Source organism: Engystomops pustulosus, chromosome 1, assembly GCF_040894005.1.
Source record: "Engystomops pustulosus chromosome 1, aEngPut4.maternal, whole genome shotgun sequence".
In the NCBI taxonomy this organism is placed as follows: domain Eukaryota; kingdom Metazoa; phylum Chordata; class Amphibia; order Anura; family Leptodactylidae; genus Engystomops; species Engystomops pustulosus.
This window is the reverse complement of record NC_092411.1, coordinates 48,733,724-48,751,501: the sequence shown is the minus strand read 5'-3', so window position 1 is coordinate 48,751,501 and position 17,778 is coordinate 48,733,724. Positions and strand designations below refer to the sequence as shown.

General features: G+C 40.0%; 1 protein-coding gene across 1 annotated transcript in view; it reads right to left on the bottom strand.

Annotated features, from left to right (window-relative positions):
• The window catches only part of LOC140120928 (uncharacterized), an 89,728-nt gene that overhangs the window by 38,359 nt on the left and 33,591 nt on the right, over nucleotides 1-17,778 (bottom strand). Inside the window, exon 8 of the mRNA XM_072139973.1 lies at nucleotides 4,787-4,909. Coding sequence (XP_071996074.1) covers nucleotides 4,787-4,909 — 123 coding nt within the window. The remainder of the gene's footprint in view (nucleotides 1-4,786; nucleotides 4,910-17,778) is intronic.

Genomic DNA, 17,778 nt, shown 5'->3' with positions numbered 1-17,778 from the left:
CTGCTGCCAGCAACGGCAGTTTGAAAGTAGCCTAAATATGTGCTGCATACGGCTGTGCGCGGTATACTGCCGTATCAACGTGCAGTATCCAGAACCAGTGGGAGGTGCATTCTGTCATCCAGCCAATAGTCAGCTATCCATCATTTACCAGCCCACTGTATTTTATACGGATACGGTAGAGATACATTGCCATACTGTTACAATACGTCCCATATTTACAGCCAGAATACAGCTGTATATACAGAAAAGAAAAGACCATATAGTCGTGCTTATGAGGTCTAAGGGTTCATTCACATGCGGTATGCCCGCGGTATACCCCACACGTGTGGCACCATACCGCCGCCGGGGGCGCCATTTTCATCTATGAGGACGTATATGCGGCCGCAAGTTTGTGGCCGCATGTATGTCCCCATGAACGGCCGTGTGAATGAGCCCTAAGGGCCCTGAAATAATCACAAATGCTAGCTTATTGTTAGCACTTGCAATTATTTTGCCCTCTCCACCACCTTCACGCCAGTGAAGGTGCCTGGAGGTGGGTGAAGGGGGGGTGCGGCTGACTGAGTGGAGGGCGCGGCTGGCCGGGAGTGGGACGTCGCCGGGTGTTACTGTCCCTGTGGTTGCGCATTGCTGCGGCGACTTTTTACATCTGAAAATTCGCTGGCCGCATTTATTTCTATGGCAGGCAGGGCCTGCGCAGAGCTGAAGCCTCTGTATGTATCGCATTGCGAAAATGCATGGGTGGGGTTATGATACTTTCAGCAGATAATTGATATTGCTTGTGTAATGAAAAGTTCTATAATGTTTCCTGTCTGTGGGTAAAATATGGTCCCTGGTCATGTGATTTCACACAGGTGCACGACTCATTATAACACACAGCTCCGATTATTCTCTGTGATACTAACAGTGTTATCATCCACTGGAAGTAAACAATGAAGTTTCCTGTTGAATGATATCAAGCAGAGATCTATAAAATCAGGAGGAATTGATACAGAAAATGTATTGGAAAATTGTATAACTTTTCATTACAAAAACAATATCACTTATTTGGTGAAAGTGGACACCCCCTTTAAATATGTGGGGATGTGCTTTGGAAGAGATTTTGGCAGTGGTGTGTAATCTGCACCAAATTTTACTAAATGTGGCATTTATTGAAACTGTGGCATATTTTGTACGGTAACTCACAAAATAAAACTGCTAGCTCTGCCTTGTGGGAATTTTTGATGTTGTCAAGGGAACTGCACAAAATGTCTCAAAAAGTCACACATAAAAACCTAAAATGATTGCTTTTTAATCAAACTTATATGTGTTGTGAAATGGCAATAAAGTGGTAATTCCGACATTTGGCACTGTATTCAATTACGTGGTTCACCGCAGGGAATAATCGTTTTGATAGAGTGGACATTTTCAGACACAGCAATACTGAACATGTTTATGTTTGTTTATTTGTGATTTGAATTTTTATGTTTTTTTTTATTTCTTTATTATATTTCTAGTAAACAGTTTTGCAGTATATTGGATCGGTAAAAGCCGACGACAGGCTTTACAAACCCTGATATGACAGCAATAGAACTCAGGGTTAGGAACCAACGTCCACCAATGATGTCACTGGAGGCACAAGATGGATCCAAGATGGTGGTGCCCATGTGCTCATCAACGCTGACGAGACTTAAAGAGAACCGGTCATCCATATAAAAGGCACTAGGAGCTGCTTACTAAAAAAAACAGCTCCTAGTGCTACAACAGATGCAGCTGTGTTAAAACCTCCGATAACGCTAGCAGGCACTGCCATGCCGTAGAATAGAAACGCCGGACTGCGATCTAAGGGGTCAGGTTTATTCATGAGGGGGTGCTATTAGGTGCGGTAACTGATGCAGCGCCTCAGACCGCCCACTCATGAATATCCTCGACACCTTGCAGCGCGGCATGGCGTTTCTATTGTACTTGCGGCTGAGGCTGGATGGCTATATCATAGTATCATAGTTTTGATGGTTGAAAAAAAGACACATGTCCACTAAGTTCAACAAAGGAAGGGAAGGGGTTGGATGAGGAAGGGATTTAGGGGGAACAGTTCTATATTACATAAAGTCAATGTTATTTAGGTGTAAAAAGGCATCTAGGCCTTTCTTGAAGCTCTCTGCTGTCCCTGCTGTGACCAGAACCTGAGGCAGGCTATTCCACAGATTGACAGTTCTCATAGTAAAAATCACCTCTGGTGATTAAACCATGATTTCTCCAGATGGAGATAGTGCCCTCTTGTCATTCGATTTAATCTGGAACTTTCCACCATAGTTTTTGTATGGACCATTTATATAAATGAATCATGTCCCTTCTTAGTCGTCTCTTTTCCAGACTAAATAAATCTAGTTGTCTTAATCTTTTCTCATAACTGAGACCCTTCAAACCTCTTATCATTTTTGTGGCTCTTTGTTAAACCCTCTCCAGCTCCAGGGCATCCTTATTATGGACCGGTGCCCAGAACTGGACAGCATATTCCAGGTGAGGCAGAACCAATGCCTTGTACAATGGTAATATTACATCCCTATCACGAGAGTCCACACCACTTTTGATACATGACAAGATCCTACTGGCTTTAGAGGCACCTGATTGACATTACATGCTGTTATTTAATTTATGATCTACTGGTACCCCCAGGTCCTTCTCAACAAGGGACTCTTCCAGATTCACTTCCCCAAGGACATATGTTGCCTGTGGATTATTAGCCCCCAGGTACATAACCTTAATAGATTAGTTAGTAGGTTAAGAAACCAGGTAACACTCAATGATCTCACCAAATTGTAGAGCAGTTCCAAACTCTCAAGGGATTTCTGGACTTGGCACCATCAAGATATCATCCAGCGAAGTCAGGATCCAAAGGAACAACCAGAAGTCCGGCCATGCCGACACCGTGGAGACCACTCCAATTGCGCCACCTACGCAGCGAAGCCCGAGACCCTCCACACGCGGCAGCGCTCCACCAAACCCAGGAAATCCAGACCCGTTTGCACCCTCCGGCTCGTCTCCTCCAGAATCCCCACAAATTGAGGTGGTGAGCGTGCGACAGAAAAAAGGAGATGGGGGAGCGGGCAACCAATTCTCAAGTCGCAGCTCCCGACAGGTCAGGCCGACAGGCAAACCCTACCATCGGAGGGGCAACCACAGCATCGCTCCTTGAGATGACCCAAGAAGGCTGCGGCACGTGACACTGCCGGGAAACTATCCCTGATTCACAAGGTCAGCATGGAGAGGGCGATAGGGCGGTAGGCAGCTGCACAGCGTGACCTATGTCTTGCCTATGTCTTGCCGTTACGCTTCCTCCCCGCCAGGTACATAACCTTATATTTATCGACATTGAACCTCATTTGCCATGTGGGTGACCAAACACTCAGTCCCCCTGCAGCCTATGAACATCCTCCATAGACTGTATTACACTACACAGTTTGGTGTCATCTGCAAAAATAGACCCAGTGCTACTAATTCCTACCTCTATATCATTAATAAATATATCAAAGTAGTGGGCCAAGCACAGAACCCTGAGGTACACCACTCAGAACTGGTGACCATTCTGAGTAGGAATCATTGACCACAACTCTCTGGATACGGTTCTTCAACCAGTATACAATCCATTTGGAAACTATTCTATTTGTGTATGTCCCCTATGACAGGTAAAGCGTTACAGAATTTGGTGGTGCTATATAAATAAAGATTATTATTATTATTATTATGATTCCCTCCAAAAAAATAGAACTTATTTTACCCATTAGGGGTCTATGAGGGACAGTGGCAAATGCCTATCCACAACAGATCCTCCATCCAGACATCTGCTCACCTCTTCATAGAAGCAGATCAGGTTAGTCTGACAACTTCTATCCTTAGTAAACCCATGCTGGCTGTCACTTATAAAACCATGTGATGTCACATACTCCTATATGTAGCCTTTAAGTAATGCTTCCAATCTTTTCCCCACAATGGAAGTTAAGCTTACAGACCTGTAATTGGCTGTTTTTTTTTAAAAATTTGGGCACCACATTCGCTTTACACCAGTCATTAGGGAATCTCTGAAGATTTTATAAAGTGCCACAGCAATAACAGAACAGAGTTCTTTAAAACTCTTGGGTGTAACTCATCTGGTTCAGGAGCTTTGCACACATTTATTTTATTGAGCTTTGATTGGATATACTGGGGCAGGGGCTGGCTAGCTATATACTGGGAGCAGGCTGACTATATACTGAGAGCTTGCATTATACTTGGGGCAGAGGCTGGCTATATACTGGGGCAGGGGCTGGCCATATACTTGGAGCAGGGGCTGGCTGGCTATATACTGGGGGCAGACTATCTGGCTATATACTGGGGGACAGCTTGATGAACAGCTGTATACTGGGGGGAGGCTGTGACCAATGTGCTTCCCACTTTAGACTTATATATGAGTCAATAGGCTTTCCCAATTTTTTTGTGCTAAAATTAGGAGCTTCGGCTTATATTTGAGTTGACTTATGCTTGAGTATATAGGGTAATTAATAAAACTATCTTATCAAGTTAAAGTCTTATATGTCTTGAAAAAAATCTAAGTGAAAAATTGTTATGACAGGTAAACGGTTCCCAAAATATTGTTAATCAAAGAAGAGCACAACAGAACTGCAAAAATTCATATTAAATAGTTAAATGTTTCGCCCTGCACTGTTAACAAAGCATGATACCAATGATTTGTAGGTTATATTACATTTTTAATAACAAAGAAATGTATAAGAAACAAATTATTATTGGAAAAGCTAGAATATTAGCCACTTACCACATAGAGAAGATTGAGGTTATCAACTTTACCATAGCAAAGATCCAACAAAGTCACTGGATTTTTTGTTGCTTGTCTTACGGAAAGAAGCCACGGGAGGGCAAGGTTTTCTAAAGTTGTTGTCTATGAGAAAGCAGACATATAAACATAACATTAAAAATAATCATTGTGTTGGGCTTCTAAAGAATACAATGCATATAGCAAGGGTGTACAATATAATGCTACATTCACACGATGTATGCCCACTGTACGGCAGGCATAAATCGGCGCCGGGGAGAAGAGCAGGGGATGAGCACTGCTATCCCCCACACCTCTCCATAGGTATACACAGCGCACGCCGCCGTATTCCATCCAAAGATAAGACATGTACTATCTTTCTACGGGCTACGGAACGGTACAGTGCCGCACCGTACCGCTCCGATGCGGCGCCGTGGGGCCACAGAAGTGTATGGGGGACACCGTATATACGTCGGGGGTATATACGTCCCCCATACGTTCGTGTGAATGTAGCCTAAGAAATATCAGTCCATAATGAGGTATTTTCAGACAATCTGAAAACCAATACGGAGCAGTAACAATCAGCCTGTAATTGTAGGAATCGATTGTTGTGCTCTACAATCATTCTTCAAGTCATACGTCCTCCACTGTCCGATAACTTATAGAAAAAATATCAGAGAAATATTGGAAAGGTGGTTGAGGGAATAGGGATCCTGCGGCTCAATACTATTCTATGGGAGTGCTGGAGACAGCAGAGGGCAACACTCGTCTCCGGTCACTCCTATAGAGAGTAAATGGAGCCTCACGTCCTGCTGCTCCACCCATTAGTGAGAACAGAATCCCTATTTTTTGGAGAACTAGAGATCCCACTCTCATGATTGGTGGGTGCCCAGCAATCAGACCCCCACCGCTCACCTTGTTCATCCCTATCCTCTGGATAGTTGATAACCAAAAGAGATCCCGGCAGGTCGATTGGAAACCCAAAACAAGCAACAGGTCCTTATGGTTTAGGGTCAGAAATTGATGGGTTCTCTCCATGGGAGCAATGTAAAAAAAAAAAACAAATGCTTACCTAGATGTGAGTCCAATGATGCAAATCTTACTTACATCTCGGTACCAGCGCCTCCTTTTGCGTAGCTTCAATGAAGCCTGCATAACACCCCAACATCATTGTGCGAGCACCGTAACTATGGCACTTGCGCAGTGAAACCGGGCTGGAATTTACTGCCTTCATTTCCAGCAATGCACTGGTGTAGAGAGCTCCGGACCAAGACGAGTATGAATGTGTGATGAATGTGTGAATATGAAAGGGTATGTCAAATCGCTCTGACAGTTTCCTTTTCCATATTATGGAAACATGCATAAGAGTTGTGTTGATCTTGGGCCGGAACCGTTTTTGTAGTTCGTGCCCTATGTTCGCTGAAACTGTCTGTGTCATGTCATATTTGTAAGTTCTTATAGACTTCTATCGGAAGGCCAAAGCTGCAAAAACCACATTCATGAGGGTCCATTTAAAGTGTTTTGTCGGTGTGACAAAAAAATAAAAATAAAAAAGGATAGTAACGTCAATGTTTGGTTTGTGCAGAACAAAGGTGATCCTTATTACATCCACAGCTTTATTCACACAGTGGGAGGAGTCTATTAAATGTATTGAGTGCCAGTCTTGATTACCCCCACCACTGGGGCACTGCACACTGGATTTACTAAGAGGCTCCAGCCTTTTGGTTAAAGGGAACCTGCCAGCAGAAATTTACCAAATTTGCAACCCCTTCCCTTCCTTGGTTGAACTTGATGGACAAGTGTCTTTTTTCAACCGCATAAACTATGATACTATGAAATAAACCACTACCAGTATGTCATAAAGCACCTAAAATTTATTAAAACCTCTGTAATTTTTTTATTACTGTGACTGAAACAATCATGAAAAAGCATGCATACAAAGACCCTAAGAAAATGGTGCAACTGTGTTTTTTGTTCAGTTGTACTGCATTTGGAATTTTTTCCAGCTTCCCGGTACCATGCATGGAATATCAAAAAATGACCCTTTGTCCTGCAGAAAACAAGCCCTCATACAGCTTTGTAAATAAAAAAAAGTTATGGGAACCGAAAACAAAAAAAAAAGGACTGAGGGGTGATGGGGTTAACATACAATTTGCCTGTAAAGGTATAAAAAACAATAGTCTAGTCTAAACTGTAAGAGCACAATGTATGAACAAGAGAAAAATTAACTCACAAAACAGATATGTAGGAGACCTGGCAGAGAACACGTTGTAGTAGTCCAATTACAGTATGTACAGGAAGAGTCAGTCCATTTCTCACCTGGCCCTACTGCTATACACCTCTAGTAATTATTTCTTACTGAATTAATCTTTTTGTAATGTTCTTTCAGTATTTAACAACTTGGGAATCCGTAGTAAAGTATAGACTGGAAAAATGTATAAAATACAGATGTAAGAAGAATGGTATAGGATGGCAGGGAAATGTGGAATCTATATAACCACTTCATTTAACAGTATAAAATAGTTGACATTTTTGTTCTGTACGTTCTTAATTTATAACAGAAAAAAAACAAACCCTCATCATATTTCAGCTTTTGATTTTTGGCCTAAATTCTATTTGCTTTAATCCATTGATGAAAAGAGTCTGCACCGAATGCAACATACAAGAAAGAGCAGAATTCCTTCCATCAGCCGCCCTGGCGGTCAGAAGTCAAGCGCTGCCCTTTATAGGCTTATTATAATTGTCTTGACTTTCAGCCTGGTTATTGGCTTGTCCATATCATCTGTACATTGTTTGATGTCTTTATGACTTCTTTTTTCTGTTTCGGGTTTCAACAGAATTTGAAAGGTTAATCTACTTAAAGAAAACCTATAGCAGGAAAGAAATGTCTCCCAAGGGAACCTATTTATGGCTTTACCAGACCACATTGAGTAAAAGTTCTGGCAGCCCATATTAAATGCAGCTTACAGTATCAATGGCTGTATGCTTCACATGAACCTGTGTAAACCTGGCAGTGGTGCCCTTGAAAACATGTAAAGTGTTATTACCTAAACCGATCCTGAAAACAAAGGGGCCGCATAGATGTTTTTATGCATTGTCCCCTTCAAAGGTTTCATTGTATACCTGAATCTCTGGTCACCAGTTGTGCATTTACAGGCAGTCCCCGGGTTACATACAAGATAGGGTCTGTAGGTTTGTTCTTAACCCCTAGGCGCACCACGACGTTATACTACGTCCCCGGGGCTAGATGCTTAGCGCACCGGGACGTAGTATAACGTCTAGCTTCTGGGACCGGCTCACGAACGGAGCCGGTACCAGAAGCAGCGGCTGTCAGCTGTCTATCACAGCTGACACCGCGCTGTAACACCCGCGATCGGAGCCGGCTCCGATCGCGGGTGTTAACCCCTTACACGCCGCGGTCAAGCATGACCGCGGCGTGTAAGGGTGTTCCTGCTGTGGATCGGATCCCCCGTGCCGCTTACCGGGGGATCCGATCCTCTTCCGGGCAGCTCCGAGGACTGGCATGTGCCCCGGAGCTGCCCGGTCTCCATGGCAGCCAGACCCCTTCCGGGTCTGACTGCAAACTGTCTGAGCATGTGCAAGCTTGCTCAGACAGTTTACACTGCTCTACAATAAAATAGTATTGTAGAGCAGTGTATTGAACTTAAACCAGTGATCAGAGCATCACTGGTTTAAGTTCAAGTATGTATAAGTAAAAAAAAATGCAAAAACAGTTAACACTACACATTATAATAAATAAAAAATAAATACATAAAATATAAGCCCCTAAAATGTCACTTTCCCATAAAAAACTTAATAAAGTATAAAAAACATAAAAACACAAAAAAAACCTGCATATTTGGTATTGCCGCGTCCGTAACAATCTGCATAATAAAACAGAATTGTTACTGGACCCGCACGGTAAACGCCGGAGGAAAAAAACGCAAAAAACATTCCGAAAAAAGATAATTTTTAATTAATACCCTATAAAAAATGCTCTAAAAAGTGATTTTAAAAATTTTATGCACTCTAAAATAAGCCCACTAAAAAGAACAACTGTTCTCGCAAAAAATAAGTCCCTAACCAGATTTGTCAGCCAAAAAATAAAAAAGTTATGCATATGAAAAGATGGTGATGCTAAAATGAATAAGATTTTCTCCAAATTAGTTTTTATTCAATACAATTGAATAAAATACACAAAACCCCCACATATTTGGTATCCCTGCGTCCGTAACAATCTGCATAATAAAACAGAATTGTTATTAGATCCGCAAAGTGAACCCCGTAAAAAACAACCTAAAAAAACTCTCTGAAAAAGATGATTTTTTATTAATGCCCTTTAAAAATGCTCTAAAAAAAGTGATTTTAAAAAGTTACGCAATCTAAAATAAGACCACTAAAAAGAGCTATCATTCTTGCAAAAAATAAGCCCTTAAACAGATTTGTGAGGTGAAAAATAAAAAAGTTATACATATGAAAGACGGTGATGCTAAAATTAACAACAATTTTGCCAAATTACTTTTTATTCAGTAAAAATGGTAAAAAATAAAAAATATATATAAATGAAGTATTTTCGTAATCGTGGCGACCCATAGAATAAAAATAATATACTATTTTTATGGTATGGTTAACGGCCAAATAAAAAACACATAAAAATTTTCCTAAAAATTGATGATTTTCATTTCCTCCACCAACAAAGAGTTAATTAAATCTCACCAATTAGCTGTAGATGCCCCAAAATTACATACCAGAAAAGTGCATCTCATGTGGCAAAAGAAATAAGCCCCTATAGGTCCTCATTAAAAAAAAGAAAAAAATTATAGCCTGTACAATGTGACATAGCAAATCTGATTTGGATGGCGCCTCCTTCCCTTCTATGCCCGGCCGTGCGCCCATACAGAAGTTACCACCACATATAGAGTATCCGTGTACTCGGGAGAAATTGGGTATCAAACTTTGTGGGGCCTTTTTTAATTTAATCCATTTTAAATGTTTAATTTTCCACCCAAAATGAGTGTATTGTGAAAAAATATTACAATTTGCAGACTGCACCTCCATTTTGTTTTAACCCCTATAAAACACGTAAAGGGTTAACAAACTTCTTAAAAGTAGTTTTTCATACGTTGAGGGGTGTAGTTTCCACAATGGGGTAATTTACGAGTCTTGCTATTATTTAGGCCTCTCAGTGTCAATTAGAAGTTGATCAGGTCCATCTAAGTACGGGTTTTGGCGATTTTACAAAAAATGTGAAAAATGGCACCCAAATTCTGAGCCTTATAACATTCTAGTAAAATATGTGGAATCTTAAAAAACCATGCCAACATAAAGCAGACATTTGGGAAATGTAAGTTATGAATTTATTTGGGTGCTATGACTGTCTGCATCAAAAGTAGAGAATTTAGAACGTTGAAAATAAAGAATTTTTCAAAATTTTTGCCAAATTTTGTTTTTTTTCATAACTAAACGCAAAAGATTTCATCCAAATTTTTAAACTAATTTGAAGTACAATGTGTCACGAGAAAATAATCTCAAAATCCCCTGGATATCTCATAACGTTCCAAAGCTATAACCACTTATAGTGACACAGGTCAGATTTGAAAAATGGGACCGCGTCCTTAAGGCCAAAATAGGCTGTGTCCCCTAGGGGTTAAGTTGAGTTTGTATGTAAGTCGGAACTGTATATTTTATCATTGTAATCCCAGCCAGAACTTTTTTGGTCTCTGTGGCAATTGGATTTTAAAAATGTTGGGTTGTCATAAGAATCAATATTAACACTAAAGCTTCATTACAGACACCTGTGATAACTGTTATAGCTGTTTATTGTAGCCTAGGACTAAAGTAAAATAAATTACCAATATCCAGAGGTCCGTTTGTAACTATGGGTCGTATGTAAGTCGAGTGTTCTTAAGTAGGGGACCACCTGTACTTGAATGAGTTTGCACTATATTGCACGGCAAGGTAAGTGCCATTAATGTACAGGGAGCAGTATCGAAATCCAATTTTTTGAGCTGTTCCCGAGGTAGATTTCCCAACAAGTGGCTTATTCCAGAACATGTTTTATAATTTATTTGAATGTTGCCTATAGGTTTCTAAACTTTATAATCTTTATATGCAAATTAGCAGTAGAGACTACTCGTGGCATTAAAGGAAATCTACCATGATTTTGTACATTATAAACCAAACATTCCTTGAGAATGTTGTAGCTACACTGATACAGAAACATATCTTGTTTAATCCTTGATCCGAGTGGTTTTGCTGAAAATATTTATTTTTAAATTTAGGACCTTGGAAAAGCTGGGTTACTAGCCAATTGTAAATGGATTACACAAAACTTCCTGAACTGTCCAGACAGGACAACCTGAGCTGTATGACTCATACACAGCAGCTGGGGGGATGGTGCAGCGATTGATTACTTCTGCCTGTAATGGACAACACAGTGATTATATCATCCTCTGAAGCAGTGCAAAAGGAGAAGCACTAAGTCAGGAGCGACAGAACCTAATTATCCTGAATTTTATAATAGTTTTTTCGGCATAACTGCATCAGTGTAGCTACAGCATTCTCAAGGCTTGTTTGGTAATATATAAATGCATAATGCATGAAATCAAATGGTAGCTTTCCTTTAAGTGGTCTCTGTGGGCTCTGGTGGCTGTGGCTACTCCACACCCCGAGCATCCTCTGCAGAGCCATCCGCTGTGAGTTCATGTCGCTTGTAAATGCAGGAATCCACTGCACTGACAAGCAACTTGGACTAACAGGGGGGACTCTACAGAGGATGCTCGGGCCCGTAATAGCCATAGCCCCAGGAGCTCACAAGGGCTTACTTCATACCCGAGGAGTATCTGCAGCCAATTTGCATATAAATATAAACAATTTTTAAAACCTATAGGCAGCATTCAAGTTAATTATACAACAAGTTCTGGAATAAGCCACTCATAGGAAATCTACCTTTTAGAACTGCTGGATCTCTGGAACCATATGGAAGATTTACTTTTAAGGGAACCTGTCACCAGGGACCTCATTTTCACTAAAGACAGGTTACGGAAGCCCATTACAGCTGCATTGCAAATATGCTTTCTGCTTTCTCTAAGCATTTGCATTATACACATTTGTCTATTATCTGATTCACTTACATATTCACTTACTTATTATATGATCATCTTACATTTCTGTCTGTAATCTGCCTATGCCACAGCAAGTAAAGGCTGGTAGGCTTTAGATAGGTTGAATGAAACCCACTGTATGATCAGATCACACAAAGAATATTGCAGAAATGAGACCCATTAAAACAAAAATGGAGGTGGCCCTGGTTAAAAACATCATACTACATTGGGACGGTATATTGAGTGTCTGTTGTGGGTCACGTGATAGGTTTCCATTAGCTGTAGCCAACTACTCGTGGGACGTCTTACGGGATACATGTCCTAGATTAGACACTTACTGTATGAAGTCCGGTTCACTGGAGGTGAACCTAAATTGTAAAATTCTACTTGTAAAACAAAGTGACGTCCAAACGAGTTAAACTGACACACCACATGGATACTCATAACTATATTTGCAGATGAAATCATGTTTCAATAATTGCTTCAATAACTGCTAGTCCAGTTTGGGCATGGCAGGTTAGGAAAAGAACAGCAACCTGTGTTTGTGCTTTCATGATGTTCTGCCAGCTGCGGATGAAGCGTAAATACTTCGAGATGCCAACTTGACAGTAAAGAAATTATGAAAATACTTCTTTACAGTTAAGTAAAACATATTTGCTGCTTACTTTAGTGTGTAAGCCCTTTATATTACATAGATGTGAGTGCTTGTAACGCTGGCCCTTCTCCAGTGTTTCCTTGTAACAGTAAAGTTCCCTCGTTTTCCGATGGGCCAACACGAGTCTGTCCAGGAAAGTTAACTCTACGTCCAAATTTTCACCTATTCAGCTTCGTTTGTTCGCAAGGTTAAAGCCCTTTCCAACATCTATTTCTTAAGTTAATAACCTGACACGTAGTATTTTATTCTGTTTGCCTCATAAAACTGTACAAAAATAAAAGTCAGCACAATACAAAACCTAAAAAAAAAAACATATAGTAAGAGCTTTTACTATATAGGAGGAGACCTGCAACCGCCAGATTTGGGAATGGAATGATATTACAGGCAGCAGCTTTTACTCCTGACCTCAAAATGCTATATATATTTTTTTATTTTTTTTTTTTTTTAAACCACCATGACATCAGAACAAAAAAAAAAGGATTTTTTGGGGACAATTTAATAATTTTTATTCATTTTTCATAATTAGAATTCAAAACATAACATAAACATAAATCCCAATAAAAACCAGGGTTGCATCTTCTACACTGCATGTACTAAAAAAAAGCCTTTCCGAGCTCCAGCATTACCCCTCCCCGGATCACTTCCCACACGCCTGCTGCCTCCTCTGACAGCAGCAGACGGCGGTGCATTGGAGAGCTGCTGATGTAACCAGCTCTCTAGGATAAACGTGCATGTGTGCTAAGGCTAAGCCCATCCAATGCACTGCCGTCACTACAAGGTAAGTAGCCCTAGTGGTGCTTTGTAGAGGTTAATTTGAATGGTAAATAATTTTCCTTAGAAATTGATACATTTGGAACCTATCACAACTTGCCAAAAGCTGAAAAGTTGCAACATTGATATTACACCGACACATAACTTAAATATGGCGTAACAATTATTGTTATTAACAGCAACTTATTTTTTCAATGGGTCCAAGTGCAGAACAAAACAGCAAAAGACTCTTTTGGCTGTAGCCCATCTCCCCGAGAACATTGTGTATGGACTAATTTCCTTAGTTACTTAGGATGTCATTTTTAGCTGGTGACAGGTACCAATAGCCTATGCTATGCTGATTTTATAAATTCTTTTGTTGGCATTCTGAATTATTTCAATAGTTTATAATAGTTTGAGTTACATTACCTGGCTCCCTGCCAGCTGTGTGTGGTGAGGTGGGGGCAGATGCATTCGGTGTCTCCTCATGCATTCTTCCTCTCCTTCACACCATCCCCCTCCCCAATTTGCTTAATGCACATGACAGGGAGGGGAGGGGGGTAGTAAGAGGTCTGCATGAGTATGTTGGAGAGAAGACAGTCACAGGCACACATAGACTGTATCTTTCACCCCATCCACCCCCAGGTAATTTGAATGAAAATACTATAAACTACTGAAATGATTCAGAATATTGACAAAGGAGTTTTTAAATTCAGCATAGCCTAGGCTATTGGAACCAGCTAAAAATCACATTACTGGTGATAGGTTCACTTAAAACTCACATCTCTCATTAACAGATATTTTATGTGTCAAATTCAAGACCCACAAGCAGGGCAGGGCTCTGTTGCGTTGGCCGGATCTGATAGCTGCCTACTGGCACTAACAATGGTCAAGGAATAATGTGCCAGGAATAGACTTGCACGGTTGATGGAAAAGGACCTGTGTGCAGGTTAAATCCCACAGGCCGATCACAGTGCAATATACGGTAAATTATGATGCAAGGAGTCCCTGTCTGCTGACCAAACAGCAGTGTTGGCACGGTAACAATGGCTCCAGTTTTGGTGCTCTCCAGCGGGCAGACAGGGAGTCCTGCATCATATTTCTCTGAGATGCAAAGACTCCTGTACACTGCACTGTGCTCACCTGACCAGAACACAGGTTAGTTTCCATGGACCTTGCTTGTTCGTGTGGCGGTAACCTAAGGGAGTGATGTGTTACCCTCACCAAAAATTAATTTGACACCTCTATTCTAGAATATAAAGTCATTTTAGATTACTATGACAGAACAGGCTTTTATTTCTTAGAATAAACAACAAGTCAAAAAGAACAAGTCACGATAGTTTGATTGGATGCAGGAATAACTGGAATTCTACACTAATGAGAAATTGATTTGGAGACTTCTACTGTAAACTTGGGTTCCCTTGGGTTGGAGGGTAACTAAAGACAGGTGTTTATACGTCGCAAAAGAGAACTCTCGGAAAAACTGGAAAATGCCAGCTAATATTCCATAATAAATATCTGGAGTCAGGGCAAAGCCGAGCAAATCAAACAATGGGAGATTATATAAAATAAGGGAGAAAAGTGAATGTGTTCCTTTGAGTGAAGAAAGTAAATAACTTGGAAGCCAAGTGATCCTGTGTTCAAACACAGAGCTGTTTGCATTCTCTGACATGTTTCTAAATAGTCTGTTTGCATATCGACTGCAAATACTAGAGGGATGATTATGAAATGTTGAGTGGGGTTATTCATTCCATCCTGAAAGATTGCTGGTTGGGAATGCTCAAATCTGACATACACCAGGGGAACGTCAAACGGAGAAAAAGCAGCAGCTCCTTCCCTGGAACAAAATAATCTTTGCTGCTGCCTTATTTTGTCCTTCCGTAATCAAGTAATAATATTTGCAAATCACAAACATACTAATTATACAGTCACATGCATATGTATGATAGGTCTGTATACACACATGCAGATGACTCAATGTACACAGGAACTCCACCTGAATGTTAATCCGATTAACATGGATTTCCCGGGATCTGCTTCTGTTTCATAAAGATTTAGGAACAGATTGAAAAAACAAGGTGAAAGCAGTCAGAAATTTAGGTCTATGAGGGAATGTACCTGTACCTGTGTACTAATATTACAGCTACTTTAGAAAATAGTACGATTCCTTTTGCATCGTAATAATAAGTATGGCTTCCCTTATTTCATACTCGTGATCTTTGAGAATACTAAGGAGAATCCACAATGTATTATAACTATACTGCCCAACCAGCAGGCAGAGATGGTGATGCTGTGCCTCAGGCATCATGGGATTGACAGTAGAATGCACAAACACAGAGATAAAGCGGTGCAGTGAAAGAAAAAACTAACTGAGCTCATTTTTTAAATTGCCATGAACTTTTCTAGAAGATTTGCAAAAAAAAAATTAATACAAGAAACTTTGTTTGCCTCTAACGCCATTTACTATATGCCCATCTGAAGAACATTTTAAAGCTTAGGTTCTATCCATTGCATAATCTGGATATTATCTATAAATTTGTAGAATGCAGCCCATGGATACAAGAGTGTCCTTGTGGCATACAGGGGTGAACCTAAGTGTTCTGCTGCCTGAGGTGAGCTATAGCACGGCGCCCTCTCCAGCCAATAGTAAGATGTCAGGTTATTTTTTTTAATACGTTCTGCAGTGTCTCACACCCGTGCTCATCTGTTTTAATTGACTTTTGATGCAAGTTTTAATAACATCCAAGACCTCTCCACGGTGAAATGAAGGTTTTTCCAATGGGAGCTGATAGCTGACATATAGCACCACATGCCTGTAAACTGACATACAGATATGGGACTATAGAGAAGTTTTCTGCAGGATTATTCAGCATGGAATATTTCTCTACCTTTGACCTTGACCTCTACCTACCTTGACTTGCAGCATTATGTGGTAACAGCCTGGGTGACAGCTCTGTACTTACAGATATTAGATGGTAAAACTGGACAATGTGGCAAAAACACTCTGCATGCCAGAATCAAGTCCTAGCTCGTGCATGTTTTCACGTTTCTTTGCTATGCTACCCGTGTTGAATGCCCGATACACTGCAGCATAAGCCACAAACCAAAAGGCAACTCAGAACTGCAGTGCAGTCATCAGGCATCATTAGAAATCTATAAAATGTTTTTATACATTTTTGTGTTTTTCTCTTTCTCATTTTTAAAAACACATTTAAGTTCTATTTTTGGACTGATTTGGCAAGCTCTGTGCAGCTCTGCGTAATCTGTGTGCACTACATAAATAAAGGAATTAATAATAATAATAATAATATCTCCTGTATGATGTACCCACATGGCATGCTGGGAGGCTGCTCTAGGGCTATATAACCTACAGAATTGAGAATGAAGCGCTTTAACTCTGCATGTGTGCAAAAGTAGTAATAGAATGGGTCAACCGCAACCTAGGAACCTCGATGCTCAAGTACCTCCTCATAGAACATTGGATCCTATGTAAGTGGCAGCGCTGTACAAAGGGGAGAAGCATTGAAATAAGGTAAGTGCTGAAACCAGCGCCTCCCAGCCACCAGTGTTGGGCCCATTTCACACCTTTATGTGGGCGTTTTTCTGTTACACTCACAATAAGTGATGGAAACCAATAATGGAAGGAGAGGGGAAGATCTTCCGTTTGCAATAGACTTTAATGGACCTGCAATTATCTTCTGTTTAACATTTGTTATTAAAGTTATTTAAACCACTATAAATCAAATATTGTGTAATGGAACCTATTGAACTTAGCTTTACAATAACTCATTTTCAAAATGTATACAAAAATTATGCAAATGTATTCAAAATTTTACAAAATATAACTGTAAAAATGTATAAGAAATATATTCTGTAAAAAGTACAGAAAGCTTGTGATGCCAATCTTTACAATGAAAATGTGCCGAAAATTACATTTTTTAACAAATGTTTCAACTATCTGGAATTTTTGATTATTTTTTTTTTTAACTTTTTTTTTTAACTTTTTCATGTCACAGATATTAAAAAGTATATATAACTATATCTAATTGTAATTTTGGCCACTCTGCCTGATAATTGTCTGTTGCTTGCTTATTCTGCAGGGGTTATTTTTGCTGCAATGACTTTAAATACATCAAACACATCATATAAGATTACAATACAATACAAGATAACACCTCTACAGAAATAAAAATGATTATATCATACCAAAAGATGATATCACAGATTATCTATATCCCCTCCGCATAAAGAATGTGTCTAGAAAACTTGAAAATACACTGGAGATCAAAATTAGACAACAATATCTGATCACTTGATTTTTCTCAGAAATAATGTGATCTACATTGATCAACATTTGATGCATTTTTGTAAGGGGTAAATCATGCCACTAGAACAGTGTTTTACAAAATAACTTTTGCTTTGCATCTGCAGCCCAAAGACTCTGAACTAGCCATTTCATTGTTTCAATGTTTTCTGTTTCCAGGAAC